The following is a 16,140-nucleotide window of genomic DNA, read 5'->3' as shown; positions in this document are numbered from 1 at the left end:
AAGTCCCACCCGTGGCCCTTTACATCACTGCATGATGTGAACGTATCAAATGATACCCCTACTCAACTTGTGGGTCTACAAAATTGATCTATAAAGTCCCAAATTTGGAAATTGTGCCCTACAGGGAACGTAGGTTCAGCTTAGCAATCTGCACTAGACTTGGAGCAAGTTTTCTTGCAGTTGTTTATTAAAATTGTATTTACTATTTAATAATTAAATTTTAGATTCATTCACCGATAACTTCCGACAGACTCCTAGGGAGTGTAATGACTATTAAGTAGGGGATTTCCCCAGGCAATTATGCTAGAAGGGGAATACTGTTGAGAAATCTCATGTCGTATAACAGAGACCTCACTGCAACTCTTCTGTTAGTTTGGGATTTGCGCAGCTGTTTGAACTTGACTGCGTACTCATGTGCCTGAAAGTTGACCATGGCAGACTTACCAATTGGTCTTGGAACTGCAACCCAGTGGAATGGACCAGTCGCTCATCCGTCGACTGGTCGTAAACAGCAACTGTGCACACGCTTACAGCCGATCGACGTCCATTCGTCTGCTATTCACTGCAGCTTAGGGAGTTGGTGCCTCGAAAATGCTGCTGTACCTAGCTCGTACCAGGAAACATACCACTTTTCTGGGGACAGTCAGTCCCCGATAGTTCGTCAACCCTCTGACGCCGCTTTGAGTCGTCGCCACCAGCAAATGTCTGCACAGAATTGGACTCAACAGATGGACAGCTATAGCTACAGCAACCAGCAGCTACGTCAGTGCGATGCCACGTCAAATGTTAGTGGGAGTGCAGACTCTTATTCCGGTCAGGCGCTCTCTGATCGTACCGCATACACTTGTGACGAAGCTGAACTCCTGGACATCCTAGAGCAGATGCCAGAACTGTTAGCAAGCGTGCAACAGGGGAAAATTGCTACTGACCCCGTCGCAAATATTGAAACCATGAAAACGAACTTGAATTTTGTGGACGGCTGCGTCTTTTCGGTCGTACATCCAACCGTTGCTCCTTTATCTTCTACACGTCCACACTACATGTGGGACTTTGCAGTAGAACGCTCCTACATAGACAGCTCATGGTTGTTCAGTTCTACACTCGAGCTGCCCGGCAAACCGCCTGTCCTCACTATCATTCGCCAACCGCCACCGGTAAATGCCGTAAATCGGCTCTGATATCAAAATATACGTACTATTATTGGAGACGCTATAGTAACTTTGATTTTTAGGTTCATCGAGCTCGTTACGAAAAGGAATCAAAGAGTGGTGCCAAAGGTTTGCTGAAAACGAAAACCAGAGAACCAATTGTTATTGAGGTAAATATTAATGCACTCTATCTAGGCATTCACACTTGTCATTTTGTGTTGCAGTATGCATTTGTATGTTTTATGATTAGTTGGAAAATGTGGCACAAGGTGCTGGAGATGTGACTGTGATCATTAGTACGGTCACAATCAAGGGAATCATACATCCGTACGTCTACCCATCATGCTTTGGTCGCGGTATGCCATCCGACTGGACCAAAGATGAGAAAAAGCGAATTGTTACGATCGCGTTGAAAGAAAAAGATGGATACAGAAAAAGGTATGACTTTTAGATTTCATTGTGGCCTCATCGATTAACTAAAGGCGCTGTATTTTCTCTTTACTAGTTTGTCGTTCTTAGGGATAAAACGCAAGAAGTTGGAACTCATCGATTTGACATGTCACAAGAAAAACGAGCTTGGTCACTTTCGAGTTGTGTTTGAAGTTGCAGTCCCTTCGACGTCTCAAGAATTCATACCAGTGACTGCAACTACGCAACCTGTCCGCATTTTGTGTCCCAGTACAGCTACAAAACTTCGCAAGAACAGTAATGAGGAGGACTTAAGTCTGTAGAAGCAGAATTCTTCAGGTGTACGATATGTAGTTATGTCAAGTACTGCAAATATCATTTTTATAAGATCTGATTATCGTTCTTTGTTTGTGTGTGTTTCATTTGTATATATTGAGGACTCTAGAGGGTTACACACTTTTTATTTGTTTTGGCTTTCTTAGCAACGACATTGGTCAATTGAATCTACTTAGGTTACACAAGATTTGTACAAACTTGTATGAATAGGTATAGTGTATTATGAATGGATGAAGCTAATTGGATCGAGCTATTGCAGTGTGTTGGATTGTATCGTTCCTTGTCGAGAAATAGGTTATCATGGCATAAGAATATTTATATTACCAAACTGCATGTCAATAGATTCGATAGCTGACAGAAAGAACATCCAAACTAGGCACAAAAAGATGAGAGAGTGTTTAAGTAAGCAAACTTAGAGCAGACCTACTAAATTACGCGCTAAAAGAGAAAACCATCAATTACCATTACATTTGTTAATACATCAAAGGTTTGTAGTGCAAATTCTAGGAATCATAGTACATGTGTATATACATACTGATTTTGCGGCTGGAGACCATTCATCAAAATCGAATAAAAAGATGACACAAAAGCGAATTCATCGTTGTCAAGCAAGCTAGTCAGAATCGTAATTTTAATTATTGATTTTTAAATTAATAAAATAGAATTTTTAAAAAAAATTACAATAAATTGAGTTGTGAGACAAGATAACGATAAAGTCAAAGTAAATAACTGTCTACAAGAGACACAAACGCATCATGAACAACAACTTCTGCACTTGCTGAACAGACATTGCACACAACTTACAGCTATACAAACGTGACAACATAATCAAACCAAACGTACTCGTACTATTAGTTACAGTAGTCTAATTAGCTAGGATGGAAATCAATCACACGAAAACAACCGGAAAACGAACAAATATATTTTCGATTAAATAAAAGTCGTTGTAATTCAAAGAGAGCTACAGCAATGAAGATTGAGTATAGATGCAGTTGTAAACAAATCGAACATATAAATTTTCACTTGATTTGACCATCGTGCCCTGGTTATTATACAGTTTAATTAAGACGATAACAGAAGTCCAACTGCCATGTCAGACAAAAAGTGGAAGGACAATAAAAAGACCGAGTTATCTCAGGGATTATACTACTTACCTTTTTTAATACTAGATGATTCATGTTTTTTTTTGAAACTATAGAGAGGGATGTAAGGAGTGGCTTTAGATAATTAGATTGGTAGACTTTAGCTAATTAGAGGTAGAATAGCACTTAGCATTCACTCGATGTTAGCCTAACTGGTTGCATTGTACTTTCAGCTATTGATATATTATACGTTGTATTGCAATATACAAACGTTACAAACCCAAAGTCGGAAGACAGTAACGGATTTCGATGGGGGAATTGGGGACACGTGCCCCATTCAGAAGCTCCCTCAATAACAATTGCTCTGTCTAGTATTTCTGTCCGCAATCGCAGCATAGCCTTTGCAGGGATACTCTATAATATAAGAGCGTCGCATCGTCGTAGCTTCCGTAAAGGCTGGTTCACAATATCTGCCGGAGAGCAGCCCGTTTCCTTGCTAGCACTAGTCATTCCTGGGAATCACCACATCCGAGATAAATCCAATAATTCTTCTTATACTCCATTGATTGATGTATTAGATGTAGCTAGTAAGTTATAGCTAGAACCTATAAAGTTAGCCTCCGGAAGGCTAAAAGTGTTATACGGGAACCGGACCCTGCCAAGCTCACGTGAGTCTGGGGACGCGGCTAGCGAGTAAGCTTAGTGCCCTTCTGCTGACTTACCCTCTCTATGTACTGCGGTGCATGTTTTCCTGTAATTCAAAACGTTGAATGGCAGCCAGCTTGTGGAGAAACAGCGAATGAGCATCCCGTCTGCGGTTTTCACTCTTAATTAATTATGTCTCTAGGCAGTGTCTACCACATTCGCGTTCAAGAGAAAGCACGACAGACTCATGCATATTACATGCACGTACGTACTGTACAGTGACTGTAGAACATAAAATCATGTCATTTGCTAAATTCTTTACCCAAACATTTGTGTTGACTTCTCCCTAAATGCATATGTCCTAGAGAACTGGTGCCTACCTATCTATACCTGTCGAGTCACGCGGTGCGTGACGTCATAAAGTTGATGGCGTCCTACCAGCTTTTAGTCGTTCCCCCCCCCTTCAGCCAAACTCTGGATCCGCCACTGGAAGACAAAGTAGTTGCACATGTCCAATTGTGACGTGCGTGTCATACCCCAGTTTCTTCCTATACCGTGGTCCGACCTAGTGGGCGGTGTCTGTCTTTCACACCCTACAAAGCGCTGGCTAATATATACGGCTCTGTGACTAACTCGTCCCCAGACTCTATCGTGCTAGTCTTGTCCGGTGCCCGTATAATAAGAATTTTCATACGGGCACCGGACAACAGGGCCAGCACGAGAGAGCCCGAAGACGAGAACATATAGAACTCGTTTCGAACGGCGCCGGACCAGCGCGAAACTCAGCGAAAGTATAGTTCAGGTACATTCTAACGCCTTTGATGTTTCGAAACGTATAAACTTGTTGGCTAGTGTGCGTTTCTGCTGCGCAATCGTTTGCGCATCAAATCCGGCCTAGAAGATAGATGCCGATTGTTCACGAAACGTGTTATACTACTGATATATGTGTTAGTAAATGTATTACAATACGTTTTACAGTTTTTCTCGCTTCGCGAATATTCGAAGCCTTGCTACTAGTAGATGGTAGGCTCCGGAAACAGAGCGGAAGTTTTGGGCAATTATCTTGTCGGTCAATAAAGGGGTAATTACGTACATTCATGATCTGGCATATACATGTAGTTATGATATTTCACTATACAACAATCATGTCGTGTACGATTACACTGTGAGGCAATTACACCTCTACTATTATAACAGAGAGTGTTGCACATGCACACAAAGGTAAACAGTAGTGCACTTGCCTGTCGATCCACAACTGCATCATTCCTACCCACACATTGCATCATCTTTTAGGGTATAAAACACAGTGTCTAGACAATAGTGCAATGTAGGGTTGGGTTGATGCATTGCTCAGTCTGTATGAGTGAATTCATGAAAGATGTCATAGCACATTCTACATGGTCTTGTTTCTAATTTTTGTACGGCAACTCTACATCTTTCTCATTTTTTTCAAACTTTTTATACTTGTTTGCATTCTTTTTTGAACTGAAAGTAAAGAAATATATTGAAAGCACGGGATCAATATACTTATAGCTAGAGTAGTAGCTACCACATTGGGTAATGTATAATATAATATAATAGTCATTGTATTCATTGTGACTTGCAATACGGTGGTCTGACCCTTTTCTTCTGCGTCATGCGTACGGAAGTTTGACGCGTTGGGAAAGGGTCTGGTTACGCGATACTAGGTGTACGCGAGCAGATGTGCAGTGTGTACCAGCTCTGGCGAGATGGACATTTGACGGTAGAAATCTGCACTCCCCGTGTAGCCCTCGGTGCAGGAAACGTGTAAGTTTGATTCGGTGCAAATACAGTCAGAAGCTAGAGAGAAATTAGCACTAGCGCTATCTAGTCAGCAAGAAAACTTCGATCGCTGGAAGCATTGAGGAGGGCGACGACACGTATAGTTTACACAGGACCGGTGTTGGCGTGTGTTTGAATAAACTGGAAGGTGTAGCTTTGGGGTTATCGATAAATTTTACACGGGAGTCGGTCCCTCGAAAGGGACCCTTGCACTGCAATGACAAAATCCAGTAGTCGTGGACCTGCTCCGTTGCAATCACAGAGGTTTGGTATAGGAATCAGCTTTGTAGCCTAAACGGTTGATACCGGTATCCGCTTTTACAGAGGACTGCATGAACACAACTCAACCATTACACATACCAACGTACTCAACCTTTATACATAGCAACGCTGCCGCGTTGGTGAAAGTGTTGATCAAATCACTCGGCCGGGCTAAATTGTACTTATTCGTATTGGGTTTTTTTTTCAGTTGTGGAGAGTTTGCTTGGGGACGCTCTCTGAGCAGTGGCTTTCCCACGATTTGTAGGGACCTCGACGTCTGCGTCTACAACATTAACTAGCCATCAGTTTACGTCACGCTAAGGAAAGTTAACACACGCATGCACTGATAGATAGCTCCGCCAAGATACGAGTTTCATATGCTCGCTGATCACCCTCATGTGGCCGGAAAACGGTGACAATGCTAAGCGTATGCGTTGCGAAAGTCCACCGGTTTCGGTAATTTTGTTGTAAAGAAGCAATTGCAAGGCGACAGTAACGTGGCAATGTTGAGTCGCCGAGAACGTTTTGGCAGACGTCTAGACGTCAGCGCTTTGCTCCTTCTAACTACCACTAAAGAATGGAGGAAACTCTACAAGAACTGTATGTGTATACCACGCAGCTGCTGTTACACCTGACTGAGCGCGCTCCTGCCCCTCTCTAGGATGGGAGCTCGCTGCCAATCTAACTTACATCTCTTATTAGACGTCTTTGATATTCTCTGGGAAGACGGCACCACGACGCAGGTAACAGCTTTCAAGTCGACCCCCATGGATGATGATTACGCGGTCAAGCAACAACCAGGCAGCGTAGTCACTGCAATCCACAGCGGGATCAGATACACTGCAATCCACAGCGGGAGCAGATACAGAGCTGTCATCCAAAACATGACAGCGACATGTAATACTTCAAAACAGGTTGAACTTGAATATATGTCAAAATCCCGCCAATTCCTAGTGTTAATTACCCGGCATTGTGTTTCTGTAATAGCAAAGTTTAGATTCGGTCAAAGCGCCTACACCAGCATGCAGCTTCAAGCAGACGTGCACAAAAAAGTACAAGAGAGCCTTGGCCAAGACATCGGATTTCTTAGCCATGAAATCAAAGGAGGTATATATACTGCACGCAGCCCATCAGTTATCACACACGCACGCACACGCATGCGCACGCTCACGCACACACGCACGCACGCACGCACGCACGCATACACATGCGCGCACACAAGCTAACCCAAATTGCAATGCACCTTCAATCCAACCAGACGTTCTTTCTCCACTTCAGATTCAAAGTCTACACAAACAAAAATTCGGTTGCCACTGAAGCTCTCATTTCTCTGCAAATCAAAGCCAGTCATGTCAATTATTCTCTGAGAATCAAGTACGAATACATTTCATTTTCCCGATGTATTGCTACGTACCAGCAGTATTGACATGTGTAGATTATGCAGCTTGGATCACACAGCCCAGACTCTAAACACCAGGTCAGGTAATTGTACCATATTTGCAAGCAATTCCAGAATGTAACACAATATTTGCCTTTAGACAATGAATACACAATAGAAAATGCCACATACTGAAGATGCCACATACTGGAGATGCCCCAATTAGCTTTCACTCTGCACAGGACGGTCAAGCAGGTCAGGCTACAAACCACTGATGTGGTACATCCCTCCCACTGGCAGTTGCACCCGTGAATTTAACCATTGCACCAATGGCAAAGATCTTGAGGTAACTCAAAGCTGCCATCAGCTCATGCAAGTATGTTTCCACTCTAATCGATGTTTTTGCACCGATAACTATCACAGAACATGATTTTGAACGATCTCCCATGACATTTCCAAACTCAGACATAGAGATACTTCCAAACGAAACACCAGCACGTCACAACTTGACAGATCCAGACTAAGGCATTGCAGCACTTCTCAATGAAACACCAGTAAGCCACAACTGAGCCATATGTACATAGTTATTACAAGTACTGTACTTATGTATCATACTGTGATCATACAGATTGATGACCAGGAAATATCTCTACTTCAGCGAAGTCAGGAAATACTTTTCCAGCAAACTTTTCCAGCAAATGAGGAAATCCTCAGGAGACTATCTGTCATTGAAAACAAACTGGTAAGACAAATGATAACCTTTATACGAATAGTATCTTACACTGAAGAACTGCATGGCTTTCTCTAGGCTGATGTAATAGAGATGAAAAGAAGGTCTCGAGCTGATCAAATCCTGACACCTTCACACCAAACGGCACTCAAAATGATTAGAATAGAAACGCCAGAAGACAGCCCGCCACAAATTGATCTGAAGAACCAAATCATTGCAACACAATTAGAGCAGCCCAGAGCATGTGCACGATCACAATCTGAACACAGCGAGTGTAAGAGTGTACACTTTCAGCGTATCCGTGCAGTACTGTGACATAACGTCGCCTCCCATTCGTCTTATAGGAATATATTGATTTCAGGGACCAAAAAGCTCAATTCTAGGAAAGTTGCTGAAGTCAAACTAAAAGGGACCATGTCAAATGGCCAAATCACTGTTATGGTGTTTTTCACCCACGAAGAACTGATAACATGTGGAATGAGAAAATCTAAGAGTTGAAGTTTAGGAGAAAGACCGCAACCTAATCAACATTAGCTTCATCTCCTTATTGGTATCTACAAGCTCTGTGTCAATTCTTCATAGAATGAGATATGCACATGCGTTTGCATTTTCCATTTCAGACTTTGTAGCAGATACCTACGAGACAAAACTGTGGTAGCACTCAGAAATGATGCCAGCGATAAACAAAGGAACTCGCGATCACTATAGACATAAAATAGAAGTAGAACTCACCACGTAGACATAAAAATGTTATGTTGTTCTAATAGAAACACACCAGGGGAGGTCGAAATCTAAGAGATCGAAGTCCAGCGGTTCACGTCTAGCTACGCTCGACTGAACTGCGTGCATGCGATTCTCATGCGATTCTCGTGCTTTCTGCATGCGAATACCCAAACGTTTCGCTTGCGATCTCCGTATGCATTCATACTCTTTCCGCATGCGAATGCTACACATTTCGCAATGCTACACTTTCCGGTTGTGGCATTCTATCTTCTTTATATTCTTCTAGACTGACGGCAAACATCGTGCTGCCTTTCGACTGTCGTACAATCGTGAAAATAGGTGGCTAGAATCATGTCACAGTTTCCAATATGATATGTACAAAATTGTGTGTTGACCATAGGAAGTGCTAAGAGTAGCTATAGATCTGAAAAGGTGAAAGATGAAAACTCATGCAGTTTTGAGTGAACATTTTGCATAGAGAAGATTCTTGTCATCAATAAGAATCTACTTGTACCTCCAATACGACGACCGCCTTTGAATACAAACTAATATTCCAGAAAGTGTACGAAAGGCTTACCAAGTCAATGATAATTAATTAAAGTGGTCGTTTCAACAGAGAAGCTAGTACATGACAAGGGGGCCGGAGAAGATATGTCTAGATTGCATGCGTGAATGCAAGAAAAATCGTCAGATGTGGTGTATTGGTGTACTAATTAGTTAGAGGCGGAGTTACGATGACATGTATAAGGTAGCCATAGGGCAATTGCATTTTTATCATCTGTATTCCACATTCAGATATAGTTCGGTGTGTCTATAGCAATAGAGCGTCAGTCTTCCGTGGTGTAGAATCAGTGCGTGCGTATATAAGTACCAATATACTACATTGGCTACGAGGATGGCCACGAGAAGACACGGGAAACTGGCAGAATTTAGCGTAGAAATGGACAACGTAGACGACTACAAAGAGCGTTTCATCCTGTACTTTCTTTGCCAATGAGTTGGAGGACGCAGACAAGCAGAAAGCAGTTTTCTTGACTTGCGTCAGTGCTGCGACATACACTCTCTTGAAGAATCTGGTGAGACCAGAGAAGCCACAAGACAATTGCAAGTCACTGGACGAGTTGTTTGCGCTGTTGAAGAGCCAATTTTGAGCCACGTTTCGTTGTGATCGCGGAGAGATTCCGTTTTTATCAGTGTCTTCAGAGAGAAGGTGAGACTATCGCGAATTGTATGGCTGAACTACGCAAGCTATCGAAGCACTGCGATTTCGGAGACTACCTGGATACAGCGTTTAGGGATCAGCTGGTGTGTAGATTATATCACGACGCTGTGCAGAGAAAGATCCTTGCCGAATCAGAGCTGAACTTGACGAAGGCAGTCCACATTGCGCAAGCCGCGGAAACTGCAAGAGACGAAATGCATGCTTTACGTGGGAATATCACAAGACAACCATCTGCAAAGCAAGTCGAGATGGCGTTTAGCGTACAACGTGACACAGCAGGTGGCGCTTGCAAACCAAGGCAATTAGACAACAGAGAATGCTATAGATGTGGTAAGCGTGGACATCACCCCTTGCAAATTCAACTCTCAGAAGTGTCACTTCTGCAAGAGACAAAGGCATATCAGTAGAGTATGCCGCAAACGATCTCAACAAGATGAGTTCAAGAAGGGCACCGCAGCCGTACGTACCACAGCAAAAGGCAAGCCACAACCCACTCATCAAATTGATGAGGATACTGTCAGCGTAGTGTTTGCTCAATCTGGAAAGGGTGGATTCAAGATCACACTGGAAGTAGCTGGCAGCCAGATACCAATGGATGTGGACACAGCAGCCACGGTGACGGTAATACCCATCAGTGTATATGAGCAGTATCTGTTCCATGTCCAGCTACATGCAAGTGCGGTGTCATTGAAGACGTACAGCAGTGGAAGCCTCAAGGTGAAAAGAGAGGCAACAGTACCAGTGAGATACAGTGAGCAGCATGCTACTTCTAAAATTATAGTAGTAGATGTACGGGGTAAAGCATTCATTCTGGGGAGAAAACTGGTTAAGCAAGATCCGGCTCGACTGGGGATCTCTGTTTAGTGTTGAGGCACGCCAAATGTTTGACCCCAAGGAGTAGTTCCCAAGGTTATTTGGTCCCGTCGTGGGTAGTGTAAAAGGGCATGAGGCAAGAATTTCACTGACAGCGGAGGCTAAACCGAGATTCCACAAGCCTTGACCGGTGCATTATGCTCTACAAGAAAAGATCAATCAGGAACTAGATCGCATACAACTCGAGGGAGTGATACGCCCAGTAGAGAAGAGTGACTGGGCAACCCCAGTAGTTGTAATTCGACAAGGGGACGGTACAGTGAGACTATGTGGTGACTACAAGGACACGAGAAACCCCTATTTAGATATGGGAGGTTATCCGATGCCGAACCCACAGGCATCCTTGGCTGGAGGAAAACGATTCTCGCGAATGGATCTGAAACAGGCGTACCAGCAAATGTGTGTTGCCCCTGATAGCCAACATTATTTGACGATTAATACCAACAAGGGTTTATTCAAGTTTAATCGGAAGCTTTTCGGAATATGTTCAGTGCCTGGAATTTGGCAGCAAACTATGGACAACCTCTTGTCAGGAATCCTGGTGTCATCAGCTATTTGGGCGACAGTAGTTGGCGAAAATAAAGATCAACATGAGCAGAGGTTATTAACAGTGCTGAGACGATTGGATAAGGCTGGTATGAGACTGAAACAGAAAAATTGCAAATTCAATCAGCCTTGAGTGGAATACTTGGGTCATATTATCAGTGACCAAGGCATCTCGCCCTCGGAGACTAAGGCCCAGGCGATTGGAGATGCGTCGGAACCGATGAATGCGACAGAGCTTAAGGCTTTCCTGGGATTACTCAATTACTATGGGGTTTTTTGCCAAAATTGTCAGCGATCTTGCATCACTTGTATGCGTTATTAGACAAGAATCGACCGTGGAAGTGGGGATCTAAGGAAAGAGAAGCATTCCAAAAAAGGAAACAGAAGCTTCTGGAATCAAAATTTCTGACACATTACGACCTGAAAAGGCCAGTGAGTCTGAGTTGTGATGCATCACCTTATGGGGTAAGTGCCTGTCTGACACACATAATGCCAGATGGCGAGGAGAGGCCGATAGCCTTTGCATCCAGAACACTGTTGAAAGCGGAGAAAGAGCACCCCCAACTAGAAGAAAAGGAGGCATTAGCATTAGTGTATGGAGTGAAGCAATTTTACAAGTACCTTGTGGGCAGAGAAGTTTTGTTGTTTACAGACCATCGACCCCTTCTGAAGATCTTGGAACTATATGAAGGCGTCCCAACTTTGGCAGCAGCCCGGTTACAACGATGGGCACTGCTTCTCAGTGCATACAACTACAAGCTAAAGTTCAAGTCAGGAGTAGACAACAAGGAAGCAGATTTGCTATCTAGATTGCCAATACCTATGCAAGTGATTTGCACAAATGAGGAGATTTACCACGTGGACTACTGCGATCAGTTGCCCGTGACGGCAACCAAAATAGCCAGAGAAACCCAGAAAGATCCTATACTGAGAAAGGCTTATGAATATACCCGAGATGGATGGAGAACTTTAGGGAATCCGTGTTTAGAGCCTTACGCCAGGCGATCAACAGAGTTGTCAATCGATAATGGATGCCTACTCTGGGGGAGTAGAGTAATTATACCAGGGCATTACGTACCGTGGTAGCAGAAGAAATTTATGATGAACATCTTGGAGTAGTCAGGATAAAGGCTTTAGTGAGGAGCTTCATCTGGTGGCCCAATCTTGACAAAGATTTGGAAGACTTAGCTAGGAGATGTGAGAGATGTCAGAGTCAAAAAGGAAGACCAGCACAAGTGTTACCATCTCACCCATGGATCTACCCTGCGATGCCTTGGGAGAGGGTGCATGCTGACTTCGTGGAACTATCCGGAAGACAGTACTTGCTGATGATCAACGCTTTCTCGAAGTGGCCAGAAGTAAACGAGTTGGGACCTCATACCACCACAGAGCAGACTATGAATGCCATGAGACGGACCTTCAGTTGTCACGGCTTACCCAGGAGGTTGGTGACGGATAACGGGCCTCAATTTAGGTCACATGAATTTCAGATGTTTATGAAGGCCATTGGAATTCGACATCAGTTAACACCTCCTTATCATCCATTATCCAATGAACAGGCTAAAAGACTAGTCCAAGAACTCAAGAAAAGTTAGAAGAGTCGGCCAACCGGGAGATCCATCAGTCATCAGGTATCATCATTCTTACTGCGGTATCGAACGACACCCAACACAACAACAGGGAAGGCCCTGGCTGAGCTAATGTTGAAGAGAGAATTGAGAACTAGACTAACTCTTTACGACCTGAAACAGAGAACAACATCCGAGATCTGCAGTCTAATCAATATGAAGATGCTACTTTTCGAGCAAAAGACCTCGAACTAGGATCAACCCGAGACAAGACAGTAGAGGGAAGTGATTAGGTGGTGTACCATAGTTCAGAGGCTGGGTCCCACGAACTACTTGGTCAATGTCGAAACAAGTGCTAGATATGTACATCTGGACCAACTAAGATCCAGAGATGAGAGGAGTATGCCACAAGTGGCAGAGACAAAAGAAACACCAATTTCAGTGGCCCTGGATCGAGATAAAGCAGCAGTTGAAGAGAACACAACGGCTGAACCAGGTGAATCAAACCAGAAGACACCAACGACAGCAACAGCCGAGTTATCACCCGGAGCAGAAAGAAGATATCCAGCGAGATCCAACAGGAGACCTCCTGCTAGATACCGACAAGACTAAGGAGGGAGGACTGTGGTGCATTGGTGTACTAATTAGTTAGAGGCGGAGTTACGATGACATGTATAAGATAGCCATAGGGCAATTGCATTGTTAGCGTCTGTGTTCCACGTTCAGATATAGTTCGATGTGTCTATAGCAATAGAGCGTCAGTCTTCCGTGGTGTAGAATCACTGCGTGCGTATAAGTACCAATATACTACAGTCAACACTAGCGTAACGTGATCATGTGAAATGACACAGGTCAATCTTCACATTCATAGCATTGCATGTGATGCTTCAACAAAAACACGGCCGTGACTGGCTGACTCAAGACGTTATTCCAGATATGTTGAAATTTACGAAAGAGATGCATCGGTATCGCTAAGACTAACTAGCGCTTCTGTAGAAACTTAATTACGCAAATAATCTAGATTGGAAATTCAAACGCATTGCCTAAGTTTATAATTGTTACAAAAATTATGTACCTGAGCTGAAGTATATATATATATATATATATATATATATATATATATATATATATATATATGTATTCGGAAACGTTTGGATCTTCTTATTCGTAATGTATATGCAGGCAGCATTTCCTGCATACATGTAACTAACGAGCATAGGCGTATAGGAACAGAAGACCGAAGGGCCTTGGATCCCCAATAATTTTCGTACAACAGAGCTGTGATATTAAAATTACCGTAAGTCTTGCATGCTATAGCTTCGAACTACCAGATCTTTTATGGTCAACATTTTATGAGTCTTGTACGTGGTTATCAAATAGAATTGCGAATTTATAAAATAGTTTGTCAAAGGTTAATTGGCTATTTAGATCGTGCAATGTCGATTATTTGAATTTAGTTAGCTTTAGTTAGCTAGAGATTTGAAAGATGTTCTCGTTCGATGCATGCATACTGCCATGTAGTCAATGCATGGAATACTGGTATAGGATTGATAGAATTCATGTCGGGTTGTCTTTGTGGAGAGGTCGTGAAACTGATCAATTCTTTTTGCTGGGCATGCAGCAGAGGCATACGTTGTGTGTGTGTGTGTGTGTGTGTGTGTGTGTGTGTGTGTGTGTGTGTGTGTGTGTGTGTGTGTGTGTGTGTCAAATTTTCATATATTTTTATACATCAAAGCTAATACAGGTGAAGCTAAAGTAACAGCTAATGAACAACAAGTGTCACAACTACAATTACAATTACACAAGGAACAAGTACCATTAAAAAGCTCCCCTACGAAGCCTACAAACCAAAATTTAGTTTACTGAATTAAAAGTTAAACAACATCTAGACTCTGGCCAGCTTTCTGTCCATATGTTACTCTGATCATCTTTCTAGCAAACACTGAGGCATTGCAACGCTGAAAGTTGTACTGATAAGCGTCTTCTCTAATGTGTCTTAAAATCTGAGAGCTTGTTTCTTCCTGCTTCATCTCTATATAGTTTGGAAAGTTTATCGAGGAACGCTGATGCGTCTTCTCCCCACCTACCAAAGTGTTCGAAAACTAGTGGAATAAGGGTAGGAGTGTACCCTCCAGGCAACTGCTCTTTAGAATATTTGCTATGTTTGATGTCTTCTCTCCTACTTGTTGCGGCTCCATCTATAGTTGCTCCACTTCGCAGAATGTCCTGGCTCCAGGGGTGAGCAAGGGTCACTTCAAGCTCAACATTTCCCCCACATGTTGAGTCAAACACAACAATGTCTAAACTATTGTTGGATGTGGTATATCTATCTTTTGGTTCTATTTGATGTTGGCATTGTAGACTGCTCAGGCATTTAGACCAGCACAAAACAACAGAATTGTGAGACCAAACTGGGCCTCCACCCATTTTGTATGTTAGTAAATGGTACCCTTCAACATCTAGTGACTTTCCACATTCACATTTAGTGGCCCAGGGCGGTAAAGACAAAGGTAGACCCAATCTGAGAGAAGCCGCCAAGACAAATAATTGCCAGATGAAAGTGCAAACTTTTCTGAAGATGGAATGGAATCTAACCATGCTCTAGCTCCTTTACCTCTAATTGAAAGCAATCGTGCTGCATCTCGATTAGAATCAGTTTCAATCAACTGATCTGCTTTTGATTGATGTTGCAACTTTTTTGTGTTAGGCAACAAATTCGACAACTTGGAAATATCTTTGAGATGGTGTTCTAAAGTTAGCCCAATATCACTCGCATGGTTAGATGATGTCACTAGAGAGTTGCCTTGATCTTGAAGAACAGGAAAGCGATCAGGCAATAGCCTAAGAGAATGTGCCCAGCTGGCAACAAAAGCAAAGGGTGCCACTCCGTTTAGAGAGTCATACCAAATCCTCCTAGTCTTACTGGCAGCGTTACTTGGTTCCACATATTTCCACTGATGTTAACATTTCCTAGCAAATGAGAGAAGGTATATGTTGTTTGCTTGTCGTGAATAGTAGCTGCCTGGTCCAGTGTTTCTGGACATGTTCCTCTTGCTAAGTGATTTAGCCGTGTGGTATGACAGTATCAAAGAAGCAACATGGATGCTTGCACATTATCCAAGTCGACAAGCTGTCTACAAAGATCATTCCCTTTTCTTCAATAGTGGAACATGCTCGTGCAACATATTCACGTTTCTCAATTGGTGTTCCTAGTATCATAATGCCTTCACTCGAAACAGGTATGGTATATTCTGTCTATCTGTCTGTCTGTCTGTCTGTCTCTCAAATACGTATATTTCAAATCCAAAAAGTTTCCTTCAAGAGCTTAAAAGCTAGACTTTAAGTAAAGTTGCTCTAAATCAACAACAAACTAAAGACTACAACAGATGACTGTCTGTCTGTCTGTCTGTCTGTGTG

General features: G+C 42.9%; 2 protein-coding genes across 2 annotated transcripts; both read left to right on the top strand.

Annotated features, from left to right (window-relative positions):
• Positions 1 to 393: 393 nt before the first annotated feature.
• LOC134191260 (uncharacterized) lies at positions 394 to 2,137 on the top strand. The gene is made up of 4 exons (XM_062659856.1): positions 394 to 1,154; positions 1,232 to 1,318; positions 1,399 to 1,586; positions 1,654 to 2,137. Exons 1-4 carry the CDS (start codon positions 432 to 434, stop codon positions 1,877 to 1,879), a joined length of 1,224 nt encoding a protein of 407 aa, XP_062515840.1. The 5' UTR covers positions 394 to 431; the 3' UTR covers positions 1,880 to 2,137.
• Positions 2,138 to 9,744: 7,607 nt separating this feature from the next.
• On the top strand, positions 9,745 to 10,600 carry LOC134191568 (uncharacterized). The gene is made up of 2 exons (XM_062660190.1): positions 9,745 to 10,015; positions 10,062 to 10,600. Exons 1-2 carry the CDS (start codon positions 9,745 to 9,747, stop codon positions 10,598 to 10,600), a joined length of 810 nt encoding a protein of 269 aa, XP_062516174.1.
• The last annotated feature ends 5,540 nt before the right edge of the window (positions 10,601 to 16,140 follow it).

Source organism: Corticium candelabrum, chromosome 15 (genome assembly GCF_963422355.1).
Source record: "Corticium candelabrum chromosome 15, ooCorCand1.1, whole genome shotgun sequence".
NCBI lineage: Eukaryota > Metazoa > Porifera > Homoscleromorpha > Homosclerophorida > Plakinidae > Corticium > Corticium candelabrum.
This window is presented reverse-complemented; position numbering and strand designations above follow the sequence as displayed.